The 16,637-nt window shown below is 37.8% G+C and overlaps 1 protein-coding gene across 1 annotated transcript; it reads left to right on the forward strand.

Moving 5' to 3' along the window:
* Nucleotides 1-158: 158 nt before the first annotated feature.
* On the forward strand, nt 159-16,128 carry LOC116295526 (DNA-directed RNA polymerase II subunit RPB1). The gene is made up of 23 exons (XM_031703365.2): nt 159-498; nt 662-934; nt 1,975-2,145; nt 3,088-3,375; nt 3,991-4,152; nt 4,544-4,764; nt 4,964-5,096; nt 5,338-5,462; nt 6,037-6,247; nt 6,495-6,704; nt 7,099-7,347; nt 7,476-7,694; nt 8,284-8,506; nt 9,006-9,216; nt 9,593-9,843; nt 10,238-10,443; nt 10,813-11,037; nt 11,200-11,547; nt 12,392-12,610; nt 12,821-12,886; nt 13,068-13,271; nt 13,669-13,864; nt 14,043-16,128. The coding sequence occupies exons 1-23, from the start codon at nt 418-420 to the stop codon at nt 15,263-15,265; spliced, it is 5,715 nt and encodes a 1,904-aa protein (XP_031559225.1). The 5' UTR covers nt 159-417; the 3' UTR covers nt 15,266-16,128.
* Nucleotides 16,129-16,637: the final 509 nt, after the last annotated feature.

Here is a 16,637-nt window from a genome sequence, read left to right on the forward strand (position 1 = left end):
AAACCTAATGCGTGTTCCGGCTTGTTCCGAAGTCCTGTCGACCATTCCATGTGTAACTTTTGAATAAATTACCCACAATTCCTTTTACCGCCCATGTGTTTAAATTGGTCCACCCCACAGATCATGGTTTTCCTATATAAACCACGCGATAAATCGGCGAGACTTCAAGAAACGCGAGCAAAGCGTTTCTTTCACTCCGGGTGAGGTGGGAAAACGTGTTGAGTTCTCTCACTAACTGCGGAACAACTACTGAAAACTAACAAATAAGTATAAACAAACAAGCCAATTAAGTTAAGTAATGTTTTGAGCGAATAATAAGAGGTTGCAGACGAAGATTTCTACCGAAAAAACTATTTTCAAAAGATCGTCAACGCAATTACCTCATCCGCCATTTTGCTTAGCAGATATTAGACCAAAATGGCTCTAGTTTCGGGATCGCCAGCTCCGCTTAAAGACGTCAAAAGATGCCAGTTTGGTATCTTTGGTCCAGACGAAATAGTAAGTAAGATACAGTTTGTCCTAGTCAAAATAATGAGTTGAAAAAGGAAAGTTCTTTGAGACGATACGTAGGAACATATCGTTCTTTACCGTGTCTCAAACATGAAGTCTTAAAAAGTCGAATTGCTAAAGATCGGCATGTCTAATAAAGTCTTTCTTATAGAAACAAATGTCTGTGACTACCGATGGAGGGGTTAAATACGCCGAAACCATGGAAGGGGGTCGTCCTAAGCTGAATGGACTCATGGATCCAAGACAAGGAACGATCGACCGTTTCTCTCGATGTCAGACATGTGCTGGAAACATGACAGAGTGTCCCGGTCATTTCGGCCACATAGAGTTGGCAAAACCCGTATTTCACGTTGGATTCTTGTCGACAAGTGTCAAGATACTCCGCTGTGTGTGTTTTTACTGCTCCAAGTTGCTTGTAGACGCGGTAAATGTTTAAAATTTTAGTGTTCTTTTCTGTGTTCTTCCTGCAGTTCTCAGTACTTACCTCATGATACGATTGCGCATGACCTTGCAAAAATGGCTATGGGGGAGGGGGTAAGGCGGCTGGTATCTTTTTTTTCTTTTTCTTTTTGTTTTGGGGGAGGGGGGGGGGGGATAGGGCTGTCTCTGATCAATTTAGATATGTGTGTATGTTTTTTGGGCACTTAGTTTTTAATTGATCAATTTATCGTACCAGTTAATTTTTTTATTATCTTAAATATCCCCAATTCTACCAGTTACAGTCATGTACCACCTGTTCAATATGAAACCAAGGCTAAAGATCAAAAACTAATGTTTCTTGATGTCACTGTATAAAATTTCTATCTAAAATACCTGTAGGAAATTGTTTTTTAATGATTTTTTTTAAAAAAAAAAGGTTAATATGAAATATAAGGACCGGTCATAAGTAGGAGGGGGGAGAGGGTAAAAACGAGGGGTAGGCCACACAATTTTGAATTTCTTATGCTCAAAAACTTTGCATTAGGACAGAACTTAAGATGTTTGCTAATTTTGAGCCCTAATGAGTGCCAAATGAAATGTTGAAGTGAATGTGTTTTTAAATGTACTATTGGCACTTATATAAAGGTTATATAAAAAGTTTAATAAATATAGATTATCACATGTTAGGAGCTTTATATCATTTTTGTTCATGAGTTTTTATATCATATCATGAACGAGCGAGTGAGCAATATGATATGAAAAACTTGATATGTTTGGTTTCAAACTAGGGGTCAATAAAACAAAATTTACAATTTCCATATCAACGTGAACTGACATGGCATCAATTCACTGATATGATTTATATTCAGGGCTTTATCACACTGTACAAAAATGAATAATAATAAATAAAATAATATAATGAATTATTTAATATAAAAATAAAATTATTATTATTTGGTTACAAAATAGGTTTATTCCATTCTTTTCACTTTTAATTCCTAATGACATTTACAATTAATAAAGTTAACACATTTTTCTCTCTAGAATGACCCAAAAGTGAAAGAAATCATATCCAAATCTCACAACCAACCTAAGAAAAGAATGCAGCACATATATGATCTGTGCAAGGGTAAAAGCCTGTGTGAAGGTGGTGAAGATATGGATACTACTCTCCAGGCTAACCCAGAAGCAGCAGAGGATACAGAAAAGAAAATGGTAAGACAAGCATTAACAAGAAATAGTTATTAGAGTGCAAACCATATATCTGCGAAATAGTACTAAAACTAAATAGCACTAAACACATCTATTTCTTTGGTTTTCAATTATTGTTTCATTGGTGCTATTTTGTACTAATAATTAGTAAGTACTATTTCACAGATATAATTTATGGTTTGCACTCTAATAACAAGTAGGCATGTTGACTTTAAAAAAATTAACCAAAATAATAAATAAATAATAAATTGAGTTATAAATTAAGTATCTTGTATATGTCTATTTACCTGAATTGTTTCATGAAAGAAGGACATTTTATAATTTAATATTTATTTGCTAACAAACCAAGGAAAACGAAGTTGTTATATTGGTTATCTTAAACTATTGTCAGACCTTAAGGCACCACACAAGTCGAAGCAAAGTATGAAAATATGAATGAATACAACGAAACATAAGGAAGTGGGGCTAGCAAGTTTGAACCTACAGTACTAATGTAATAATGATATAATATAATATTAATTTGTAACTTATTCAATTTATGTATGAATATATTTTTTGTAGAAATAAAAACTGTTGTAACTGTTGTAATAACAATATGAATATGCATAACTATATTATGAAAGGAAAATATATATATTATTGATTTGGAATAGTAGCAAGCAACCTTTTCATCTACTTATCAACTAGTACAATCAGTGTCTCTAATTCTATTACCCTCCAAAACTATTCTATTTCATAGTGGCTATCATAGCACTATGACGAGTAAGGAGGAAGATTACCTTGTGACATTATTAAAAGTCGTAAATGATAGCTTCTTTCTCTTTTACAGCTGTCGGAGTGTCACTACATACATATCAGAAATATTTTAATGCTCTTCTGAACATGTTTAGGATGTAATTTGCATGTATACTATATGATAATATTACATATCTTTTAACGAAATAGACTCATGGTGGGTGTGGAAGGTACCAACCAAAATACAGAAAGACTGGATTGGACCTTACAGCTGAATGGAAACGTGTCAACATAGGTGATGACTCAAGCGAGAAGAAGATCAATCTTACTGCTGAACGTGTGCATGAAATCTTCAAGAGAATATCTGATGAAGAATGTGAAATTCTTGGTATGAATCCAAAGTTTGCTCGGCCAGATTGGATGGTCATCACTGTACTTCCTGTCCCTCCATTACCTGTAAGACCCTCTATTGTGTTAAGTGGAACAGCAAGAAGTCAGGTAACTTTTCTTGTGTGTTTTGTGAAGTGGGAAAATAGCTTAGTTTAGTCATGCTCTAGTTTGACCAGTAAAAGATATATAGTGCAAATGATATACCCGTGAAATAGTTAGGATGAAATATGAGATAGTTAGCGCTTAACAAGACATAGGAATTCAGTGAGGCATGACAAGGGCATGGGAGTTTACTAGAGTAACAACTTAATACATGTAAAATTACATGAAGGAAAAGCATGTACATCAAAATATTGTTTCAGTTTTTGTAAGTGTGTTTCAAAATATTTAGGAATGTGCGCCCTTGAGTAGCACACTTAAACTAGTTTACCCGTCACGACTCACCTATTTCTTTAACTAATTAGAATTAGGCAACCAATAGCACAAAGTTAGTAATTAGTTAGCTAGCTATCTCACTATTTCATGGGTATATTATTTGCACTCTACAGTGCTTCTTGCCTTCAATTCATAAGAGTCTTGCATTAGTATTTCTATGTTTAGCAAATGCCTTAACTTGAAACAATTGTTTGAAGGCAATAGAGTGTAGCTAATGATATCTGACATCCGAAAAGCTGATCTTTTTCCAAGTTAATTTTATTAATTTTCTGGTTGTATAATTGACAGGATGATTTGACCCACAAACTGGCTGACATTGTCAAAGCAAATAACAATTTGCAAAGGAATGAATTGAATGGAGCAGCAGCTCACATCATAGCTGAAGACACACGCATGTTACAGTACCATGTTGCAACACTGATTGATAACGAAATACCTGGATTGCCTAGGGTAAGCAAGACAAAGGAATTGGAAACGAATTGGAATTATAAGACTGGTTTCCACCATGATCAAAGCATAAGCACCAACATAAGAAGGCCTTATTTTACTATTAAAACAAGTCTGATACAAGTATAAGTGAAACAAACAAAAGATATCCTTGTTCTGGTGTTAAACTGCTATTATGAAATTAATGTATTTCTATGCTTGGTCTTATGTGCTTGTATTGGTAGTGGAAACCAGGCTTTTATAGCTCAAACTATCTCATTTAGGTCCAAACATTTCAGATTTAAATATTGTAATTGGAATCTAGAAAGAAATATTTATTTAGAAAGAAATACTTTTCTTGCAATGGCTGTAGTCTATTCATTTTAATTGTGGATAATTTCACTTTTTAAACCAGGCAATGCAAAAATCTGGTCGCCCACTGAAGTCAGTCAAGCAACGATTGAAAAGCAAGGAAGGTCGTATCAGAGGAAACCTGATGGGAAAACGTGTGGACTTCTCTTCACGTGCTGTAATCACACCTGATCCTAATTTATCAATTGATCAAGTGGGTGTTCCAAGAACAATTGCACAAAATCTAACATTCCCAGAAATAGTTACACCTTTTAACATTGACAGGTAAGGATATGAGTTACAATTACTCCCCCCCCGGGATCTGCGCTTGAGGATGAGTCCCAATTGACTGGACAGGTGGAACAGACTTGTAGACTTGTGCTTAGATTTAAGTATCTAAGAACTTTCGATACCTCCCAAAGCAACTTCAGTTAATAATATTGTAAGAGAATACAAATGATTGTGATGATCTTGCTTTCTATAGCATGCAAGATCTGGTCAGACGAGGAAACAACCAGTACCCAGGTGCAAAATACATCATCAGAGATAATGGAGAGAGAGTTGATCTGAGGTTTCACCCCAAACCTAGTGATCTTCATCTTCAGTTTGGTTACAAGGTAAACTGTTCTGTATCTAATAGTAGAATCTTGTAGAGTATTGTTCTGTTGGCCTTGGTTATCTTGGTTATCTTGGTTATTTGACATAAGGGCATTTCTGCATGTACCATATACTGATTGTATTCTTTGTTAGCTTTGTTCTATTTTATAACTTGGGGTCTTTGGTTGTTTCTATTGAATTACCGTTAGTAACCTGCGAGGTACACAAAGAAGGAGCCTAACATTGCCTTGTTTATTTCAGGTTGAGCGACACATCAGAGATGATGATATCATCATATTCAATCGACAGCCCACACTACACAAAATGTCTATGATGGGACATCGTATTAAGATCCTACCATGGTCAACATTCAGACTTAATCTCAGGTAAGTGAAACTTCTACATCAAGTTCCTTCATTCTTCATTCTCTCCAGGTCTTGTTGAGAGAAGGCAAGATACAAGTTAGGTGCTCTTTAGTCATTAATCTTCAATTATTTTGGACACCCTTTGTATTATTTGAACAGAACATAAAGATAAAAAAAACTTGTTCAATTGCACAGTGCAAAAAATGTTAATGGAATTTTTAATATTTTGCAAGCTCAGACATTTTAACAGCTAGTTGTGAATATGGTTTTCATAGCTTTCATAAAAATAGAACATCTTAACAATTGTCTTCTATTGGGTTTTTATTTTGGTAGATCAAGTCTGGGTAATAAATTTTTGAAGATTAACTCATTTTGATTGACAGCAGCAAAAAACCCATTTCACAACAAGCCAGCGAAATGTCGGAGTTTGCAGAACATTGCATAAGCTCTAGTTTGAATTGCAATTTTTGTGGTGAAGTCTTCTGTATGCCAAACCTGGAGTAATTCAGTAGGTGGGGGATCTATCCATATTTTAGTAAAGCTTAGTGCTGATATTATAAATCTAATTATAAAATTTTCTATTGTTTATTCTTAGTGTAACAACTCCATACAATGCTGACTTTGATGGCGATGAGATGAACATGCATGTACCTCAATCACTGGAAGCCAAGGCCGAAATATCAGAGATAATGATGGTACCAAGAAACATTGTTACACCACAGTCCAATAAGCCTGTCATGGGTATTGTACAGGATTCTCTTACTGCAATCAGAAAATTCACCAAAAGAGATGTATTCCTAGAAAAGGTAACTAACCATACTGGCCGACCACTTACTGACACCAATGCAAGGGGACTATATCATGAATAATATGAATCAAATGAATAATCTGGGATTATATTATTGCCAAACTAAAAGGGTCTATTAAATGATTTTGTGTGGTAAAAACTAGGTCATAATCCTATGATCCTCACTCTGATTATCTATAAAATAGATTGGCGAATGACTAAAGTCTATCATTATTTTGATCTTATCTATTTATTTTCATGAATAGGAAACTGTGATGAATCTTCTGCTATGGATTCCTGATTGGAATGGCAAGATTCCTCAACCATGCATTCTGAAGCCTAAACCATTATGGACTGGTAAACAAATCTGTAGTATGTTCATCCCAGGGCAAGTCAACGTCATTAGATTACACAGTACACATCCTGATGATGAAGACTCTGGACCTTACAAGCACATCTCCCCAGGAGACACAAAGGTGACACCAATTTGCTCCTTAAAATCTACAGCAAGCTACTTTTCAAAATATTGGTTGTATCTTTCTAGTAGTATTACTCCTTGTCTGGTATGTCCTTGTCTGGTTGAGTGTCTCTCCTGTTTTGGATGCTAAAATTCATGTTGATAACACAAAATTTCCTCAGTTTCAAACCCTACATGTAGTTCTGTGAATCAAATACTGCTATACCTTCACAATTCATGCAATATACTGTAGTATCCCAAATTCCAATCCATATATTTAGTGTAGTTTGACTGACTTAAACTCTGGCTCATTGAATTTAAAAAAAGTTGGTTTCTAATGCATTCCCACATACAGTCATATAAAATATAGTCTTCGCTTTTCATAACCGTCTTCTTTATTTCTTAAATGCCAGGTCGTTATTGAGCACGGTGAACTGATCTCTGGTATTCTATGCAAAAAAACCCTTGGTACATCGTCTGGCAGTTTGATTCACGTCATAGCCATGGAGCTTGGACATGAAGTGGGTCGTTCATTTTATGGTACAGTCCAGTGTGTTGTAAATAACTGGCTGCTCCTTGAGGGCCATAGCATTGGCATTGGGGACTGTATTGCTGACTCTGATACTTATGATGAGATTCAGAAAGCAACTCGAAAGGCCAAGGTTTGTAATGATGATAGCATATCTAATGATAAAAATAATCTGCAATGAAAAACAACACCATGCATTGTGATTATGAGAATGTGAGGATGATCACCAGTAATGGGTTTTTATTCACTTGACTCCTGTAGAAAGAGGTGATAGAGGTCATTGAAAAGGCACACAACGATGAGTTAGAGCCTACCCCTGGTAATACTCTACGGCAGACATTTGAAAACCAAGTCAATCGTATTCTGAATGACTGTCGTGACAAGACTGGTAGCAGTGCTCAGAAGAGCTTGTCAGAGTTTAATAACTTTAAAGCTATGGTGGTTGCTGGATCCAAAGGCTCAAAAATCAACATATCTCAGGTAATAAAGACTTTATTTCAACAGGGTAGCCCTTTCAGCAACTAGGCTGATATCCATAGGGGCCCTGTAGTATCCCCATAGGTAAGGGCCAAACATATTACAGTAGTGTATATCTTATTACAACCGCTTTTATCCCTTATACATCACTGTACTGTCTTCACTCTCTTCTTTAGTTTGTAGATCTACTTCTTGTTTGGCTATATTGTTTGGATAAAATTAAATGCAATAATAGAGCGATTGATAGGATGGTGGTGATGATGATAGAGACAATGCTGGTGATGGTAAACATGACAGTGATGATGGTGGTGATGATGTTGATAGGGGCAATACTGGTAATGGTGTTCATGACAATGATGGTGGTGGTGATGATGATGATGATAATTAATGATGATGTTGATGTACAGTAGTGACAAAAATATGACTTGCTTACAGACTAAAGAAATCATGTTTTACTTTCTGTCAATTGTTTTATACATCCATGGCTTGGAAGAGAGTAAAAGTTCTCACAAAATTCATGTTTATTTTCCTACAAATTCCCATTCATCTAGATCGTGATCATATATTTCAATATGTGTTTCTGTTATCCCAGGTCATTGCTGTGGTAGGACAACAAAACGTAGAGGGAAAGCGAATACCATTTGGTTTTCGTCACCGTACTTTACCTCACTTTATCAAGGATGATTATGGTCCTGAGAGCAGAGGGTTTGTTGAAAACTCCTACCTCGCAGGACTAACACCAACTGAGTTTTTCTTTCACGCTATGGGAGGTCGTGAAGGTCTTATTGATACAGCTGTCAAGACTAGTGAAACTGGTAAGATGCATTTGGAATCGAGCACTTTTTTAGGACAAAAAAAATTTCAAGGACAGGTAACCGACATGCCTATTACAACTGTTACTGTGACCAGCTCTGTTTCCTGGAGCTCCTTGTCGGCATATCACGGTAGTGGTTTGTTGGTTCTTTCCTAGAATTTAAAGCTACAGACACACGGTGCAATATTGGCCGCAATGCTACATGCAATTGATATTGCGAGCCATGACATACACGCAACGTTGATGAAGTAGAAAACTATCGTACTTCAGCAACATTGCCTGCAATGTTGCGCGCAATGTTGCACCGTGTGTTTGCGCCTTTAACGGTTTTTTGACTATAGATTTTTAAGATAATCAAATACTGGTGAAAGGTTTCTAGTATTATGACGTTACATTACACTAAATAAATATGTCATGCTACATGTACATAATATGTAGTAAAAGCAGGATATAATTTTCAAGTTATTTGCGTCTAACTCCATTTGCTATTTCATCATAAGGATATATCCAGCGTCGTCTAATCAAAGCCATGGAAGGGCTGTCCATCGCCTATGATGGCACCATTAGAAACTCTAACAACCAGTTGATCCAGTTGAGGTATGGTGAAGATGGTATGGATGGTACAGCCATTGAATTCCAGAACATTGCTACTATGAGACCATCTACTGTTGCCTTTGAGAAGAAGTTTCACTTTGAACCAGGCAACGAAAGGTTTGTTAACAACAACAATAATAATAACTTAACGAGGATTTAACAGATAAACATATGATTTTTTTTTCATCCAGACCGCGTTACACGTTTTTGTGTTCCCAGATGAATCGAGAGGCAGCCTGTGTTTTGCCCTTGTCCATCAAATTGATAAAGTTTGGATATGAAATATTTTGATTAAATGAAGCCAAAACAAAAAAAAAACAAAAAAAAAACAAAAAAAAACAGCGTCTCGAGAAAAAGGTGAAGGCGAAAGAATAAGATAGAGAACTTTAAGTGTGATTTCTTGAGTGCGCTTTGCTTTTGATCTTGCTTAGCTGTGTCTATGTATATACTCAAAGGTGCTTACATTCATGAGTTTCTCTTATGTTCACTTCAGGCGATTGCGACGATATTTGCAAGAGGACGTGGTAAGAGAGATCTGCAGTAGCGCTAATGTTTTGCAAGAAGTTGAAGGCGAGTTCAACCAGCTACAAGAAGACAGAGATCTACTACGCAGAATCTTTCCAACAGGAAACGCCAAGGTCGCTCTTCCAGTAAATCTGAGTCGCCTCATCTGGAATGCACAGAAGACGTTCAGAATCAACAGCAGATCACCTAGTGATCTTCATCCACTAAGGGTTATTGAAGGTATTAGAGCATATTGATTTAATAGGCTCTTGTTTAATGACGTTAGACCTTGAAGTTTATCGAATCCTCTGGGCTTTTCTATGCCATGGTAACGGAGGTGAGAGGCGAGTTTACTTCGTTTCGCTACACCTCCTTTGTTACTAAAACGATTACAGAATAAGTTAAAAAGTGCATTAGAATGCAGCAGTTGCAAAATGTAGAAACAAGAGTCTTTCATTGCCTATAATTTCTTGCAGCTAGGTAAACTTTTTCTAGTATAACCGTATTGTACGTGCACCAGTGGGGCTTGGGGATCGACGGTCGTTTCCAGTTCTCGATACATCATTTAATATAATGGATATCGCTCATGGCAATGCTAACATTGTTCCTTAATCTTTCCGCTGTCAATTTGTAGGAGTTCGTGATCTTTCCAAGAAGTTAATCGTGGTATCAGGAGAAGATCATATAAGTAAACAGGCCCAGTTCAATGCCACCCTTCTCTTCAACATTCTGCTTCGATCCACGTTGTGTACTAAGCGTGTGGCAGAGGAATTCCATTTGACATCAGAAGCATATGAATGGCTTCTTGGCGAGATCGAAACAAGGTTCAACCACGCCTTTGTAAGTTAGCGATGCTATTCACGGGTCTTGTATTTATTTGAAGATATATTTGGCGGAATTTTGTTTAGATTACTAGGAAGATTTTCGCATGTAACTGATAGAAAAAGCTACTTGTGTGTGCAAATCTTTTTGTATAGTAATGCATCCCGGACATTTTTTTAAGATGGAGACCCTCGGAAATGTGATTTCCAGAGTTTCGAAGGGCATTTGCAACAGCTAAACGGAGGCAATTGCCTCGCTAGCCTCATAGTGTCTACTACCTTGGTGTACTTTAAATACGTTGCTGTCAGTAATCTAATTAGTAATCTAGATCAAAGGGCTCGTTTTTACTGATGATCACTGACCATGTTTCAATACATATATCACTAGGGTAAACCAGGAGAGATGGTTGGTGCATTAGCTGCGCAGTCTCTTGGTGAACCTGCCACACAGATGACACTCAACACTTTCCATTACGCTGGTGTATCAGCTAAGAACGTAACCTTGGGTGTACCACGTCTAAAGGAAATCATCAACGTCTCCAAGAGACCAAAGACACCATCTCTTACTGTCTTCTTGATTGGCCAAGCAGCAAGAGATGCAGAAATGGCTAAGGTAGACACTGATAAGCGTGAATTGACTATCAGCGGGTCCACTTGGCTACGCTTGTGCTTGACTCGATTAAAATTATTTCATATTCACAAGCATTGTCTTTCATAGTTCTCTAATGCCATTTCAAAATATTAACCCTGCTGTGTGTAATTTTGTATTTTCCAGTCTGTGCTTTGCCGACTAGAGCACACGACGTTACGTAAGGTAACAGCCAACACAGCCATCTATTATGATCCAGATCCCCAAAACACAGTCATAGTAGAAGATCAAGATTTCGTGAATGTCTACTACGAGATGCCTGACTTTGACGTGTCTCGTATCTCACCCTGGCTGCTGCGTATTGAGCTTGATCGTAAGAGAATGACTGACAAGAAGCTAACGATGGAGCAGATCTCAGAGAAGATCAATCTAGGCTTTGGTGATGATTTGAACTGTATCTTCAATGACGATAACGCTGAGAAGCTCGTGTTGAGAATTAGGATTATGAACAACGATGTAGAAAAGATGCAGGATGTAAGTAAAAAAAATCTCTTTATAGTTCTGTATTTTCCCCGGGGGCTGGGTGCTTAATTTTCATAATTACTTTTATCCATAGTCTCGACATGTGAAATGATTTTCAAGGGTTTAACAAATTGACATCAGATTTTTATGTGTCTGTCCTCTTATTGACAATAAATTGCGTCATCACCTTGTCAAAGTAGTGTGGATCCACGAGGCGTAGCCGAGTGGATCCGCATACTACTTTGACAATGTGATGGCCAAATTTATTGTCAATAAGAGGACAGACACATAAAAATCTGATTTCAATTTGTTTTTTACAATAACAAAAACGATAAAAACTTCTCATTTTTACTGATCAAAACAACTAACGGAAAGAGCGCGCGCTCGTTGAGGTCAGCTTTATCTGTCTGTCCTCTTATTGATGATAAAAATTAACCAATCAGCGCGCGAGAAGTTTGTCAGTTATTGTAAAATTGCCAATGGATAAAGGATCACAACACTCCTTAGGGGTGGGGGCTTATTTAATTTTTGGCGCCTCAGACTGAGGTTTTTAGAAAGCGAGGGGGGCTCATTAAAGGTGGAGCATTAGTAGAGAAAATACGGTGCTTTAACATAGGCTCCAATCCATTATGAATAAAACACCCATGATGCTTCTTGGGTGGAATATGCGTTGTCTCCTTTCATTCCCTTAAAGTTATGTGAAACATTGATACTTGTCGTACACTGTTGTCAGATATTTCACCGACATTCATGCATGGATTACCTTATATTTTCGCCTGCTACTGTACATATACTTGCATGTATGTTTACCCATGTTGAAATAAAAGCTGTATATATTTTTATCATGTTTGTGTAGGATGAAGATGTGGACAAGATGGATGATGATGTGTTCCTTCGATGTATCGAGCAGAACATGTTAACTGACATGACTCTACAAGGTATAGAATCCATCTCCAAGGTATACATGAACCTTCCTCACGAGGACAAGAAAAAACGAATAGTCATCACTGAGCAGGGCGAGTTTAAAGCTATTCAGGAATGGATTCTAGAGACAGATGGAGTCAGTTTATTACGAGTAAGTATAATCCAACCTCCAGAAAATGTCGTGGAAAAGGTGTAGTTTAGAAGAAGAAGTTATTTAGGTTGAAGTCTTTGACGTATCTCTTCTCTCCTACCATAACCACGGTCTGGAAAGGTATACTTTCTCTTGGAAACCACGCTTGTTTTAGACATATTTATCGGGTATTAACGTCCGTAACTCATATCATTTTTTTTCTGATTCAAGGTTCTTAGTGAAAGAGATGTAGATCCTGTACGTACTACATCCAACGATATCTGTGAAATTTTCACGGTAAGCTGGCGTTTTTATTTTATTTTTCATATATGTTCTTCTATTTTACCCCTCTTCTCCCCGCGGAAAAAAGATTCAGTGCTTGACTGATCACCCCTTTTTTGTACTCTGAATGACTCCATATGAAATAGAGACTCGCACATGTATCCCTTACTAAACTCTTTTCTTTTAATAACTATAGGTGCTTGGTATTGAGGCTGTACGAAAATCTGTCGAACGTGAAATGGACCACGTCATCTCTTTCGATGGTTCATACGTCAATTATCGTCACTTGGCGTTGTTGTGTGACATCATGACTTGTAGAGGTCATTTGATGGCTATAACAAGACATGGAATAAACAGACAAGACGTGGGGTGCTTGATGAGAAGTTCCTTTGAGGAAACGGTAAATAACACTGCTCTTGGAATTATTGATGGTTATTGATGACGTTTGATGAATCATGAAGTTGAAAATCCATATCAAGGTTTTCACAGCCATTCGTCTTTAGTCTCTGTTGCTATATCATCCAGCATGGCCGCCGTGTCTTTTGTTATTTTATTCTCTTCGTTATGATTGAAAGCCAGCAATAACTGTGATTGTAGTTAGTGATAATGACTATGCTTCATAGTTTTAGTCGTAGCTTTGTACGCATATTGGTTTTTGGATTATTTCATATATGACTTGACTACTGAGACTTTTGCAAATTTGTTGGAGAGTGCCACGTACGAAAGCGTGCCGCGTCTCGAGTTGTCGGGGCTGTAGAATCGTGGATAGGGTTTTAACATGTACATTTGTTGAACAGGTTGATGTTCTCCTGGACGCAGCAGCTCATGCTGAGACAGATCATCTTCGTGGGGTCAGTGAGTGTATTATCTTAGGCAAGCTGCCAAGAGTAGGAACAGGATGCTTTGACCTCATGCTGGACGCTGAAAAGTGTAAACATGGCATGGAGATTGCTACTAACATCATGGGACCTGGCATGGGAGGACCTTTAGCAGGTAGGACTGAAAGGACTTAAACACTTCAAGTGTATATTTAGAAATGCGCTACTTAATTGGTAGAGCAGTTTTCGTATGACTGAAAAGTTCAGCACTCAATTTTTCTTTTCTTCTTTGGGGATTTCTATTGTTATTATTTCAATATATACCCATGGTTTAACTTTCATTTGTTCTTCAGGTTCTGGTATGTTCTTTGGTGCGGCTGGTTCGCCAAGTGGAATGTCACCACCAACCACTCCATGGAATGTAGCAACTCCTGCATATCCAGAGGCATGGAGCCCTGGTATGGGTAGTGGCATGACCCCAGGAGCAGCAAGCTTCTCACCAGCTGGATCAGAGGCTGGTGGAATGAGTCCAGGAGGATTTAGTCCCTTGTGGAGTCCAAATCCACAGTCACCCTCCTCACCTGGACCTTCAAGTCCATACATTCCAAGCCCTGCAGCTGGAGCTAGTCCGGGTTATTCACCAGCAAGCCCAGCTTTTATGCCAAGTTCTCCATCAATGTCACCTGCAAGTCCCTCATATTCTCCAACATCACCAGGATATTCACCATCTTCACCTTCTACTGGATATTCACCAGCAAGTCCAAGTTATTCACCAACCTCGCCTTCCTATTCACCTACTTCACCATCGTATTCCCCTACTTCACCATCATATAGTCCCTCGTCACCCTCATATTCGCCAACCTCCCCGTCATATTCCCCTACCTCTCCATCATATTCCCCTACATCACCATCATATTCGCCAACTTCCCCTTCTTATTCTCCAACATCACCATCTTATTCCCCTACTTCTCCTTCTTACTCCCCTACCTCTCCAAGCTACAGTCCAACCTCTCCATCATATTCTCCTACATCTCCATCTTATTCCCCCACTTCCCCTTCTTATTCTCCATCTTCACCATCCTATTCTCCCACTTCTCCGAGCTATTCTCCTCAATCTCCATCATATTCTCCAACTTCTCCATCATATTCCCCTTCCTCCCCCAAGTACTCGCCAACTTCTCCAAGTTATTCTCCAACTTCACCAAAGTACAGCCCAACCTCACCAACTTATTCACCAACTTCTCCCTCCTATTCGCCATCATCTCCCAAGTACTCGCCAACATCGCCATCATATACCCCTCAATCACCAACTTATTCCCCTTCATCACCTTCATATTCACCCTCATCGCCAAGATACTCACCAACGTCACCGAGGTATACACCTACCTCACCAGAATATTCCCCAACCTCGCCTAAATACAGTCCAACTTCTCCAAACTACTCTCCTACATCGCCAAGCTATACGCCCATGTCGAGCCGGTACAGCCCGAGCTCACCAAAGTATAGCCCATCTTCAGGAGGACCATCGCCTTCTCCTGAGTACTCGCCTACTACACCACACTATACTCCTAAGTAAGTGTGCCATATTAAGTCAAGCGAGCTACAGAAGGACAATATAATTCTATGGACTATATAGAATTTGAAAACAATGTTATACATCTATCCATAGTCTAGGATATGGTGGAAATCATTTATGACTCAAGATTTAAAAAAAAGAAAGCGTGGAGGGGACAGACAATGCAAGAACCTTTGGACATTTCTCATTACGTCGTATTCTCAAACAGATACACGATTTGTCTTAATTATTTTATTATCTTATTATGTTATTTTTTCGAAATATTGTTGTCAATCTTGTTGTACTTCAGTACATTTTAGTCCATAGGTTCATTGCAGTTTCTTTCTCCCAACTTCAAATCAGCAATCAATAACAGCGTTCCCTCTGTCGACCAAAAAAAAAACCTTATCAATTACTGCATTTAAGCTTGCTTAATAGATTACCCATTACTGTTGGGAAGTGATAAACAATCACACCCGTTAGAGAGGTTAAACCTATAGTATGAGCATTTTTCTATTTGTGAATTCACTTGTATGCTACACGCTAGAATTTATTTCATTTTATTTATGAATGATTTCGCATGCCAGTGCATAAGGGGAAACGGACTAACTCTGTCGCTCAGCAATTCCCAGTATTGTATTCATTACACCTAGATTTATTGAATACTAATCGCATATTTGAAAATTTGGATATTTATATTCCAAATCCATTGTAGCCAATGGGCCAAGAAAAAAAAACCCAAAATACTAAAAAATATTGAAATCGTAGTAATCTCTTACCGAGATTAACAATAACACATGTATGCCAATAAGTTGCATCAAAACGTTGAGATTCATTTGTTTGTAGTGATGAGAAAATAGTTTTATTAAATATGTTTGTACAAAGTATTGTCTTCTTGGCATGAGAGATCTTTCTGAAGTTCAAATAGGAACGTTGGTCAACTTCTTATAGAGTTGTGGCAAGGAAAAAAAGAGTCCATCACTTGTGTCCCTTGTAACCCTGTAACCCTGACATCAAAATTAAGGATTCAAAAGGGATAAATTGGAAAACATGCCTTAGTATTTCGTGCGACGATGGTAAAAATTAAAGTATATTTCGATGCGATTTTCTAAGGACAGGTCCATATTCTTGGGGTGTATGTGACGTCAAAGCCGCCATTTTGGTTGACGTTCACGAAATATTGGGTCTTGGTGGTTTCTGTAATTTTGATGAATGGCGACCACATCTTTAGTCCGGCATCTTTAGAAGGGATGCACGCCACCAATTGCATTCACGTATATACCAAGCAAAGAAAGCAGTATAATGCGCAAGGGAATTCGTATGTAACAACACTTCATCAAAAGCAGAAATTAAACATTCATTCTTAGTGGCGATATATTTAGTTTGCATGTGA

The sequence above is a fragment of the Actinia tenebrosa genome, unplaced genomic scaffold, assembly GCF_029948245.1.
Source record: "Actinia tenebrosa isolate PJP-AT-01 unplaced genomic scaffold, QUT_ActTen_1.0 PGA_scaffold0__85_contigs__length_37466705, whole genome shotgun sequence".
Lineage (NCBI taxonomy): Eukaryota > Metazoa > Cnidaria > Anthozoa > Actiniaria > Actiniidae > Actinia > Actinia tenebrosa.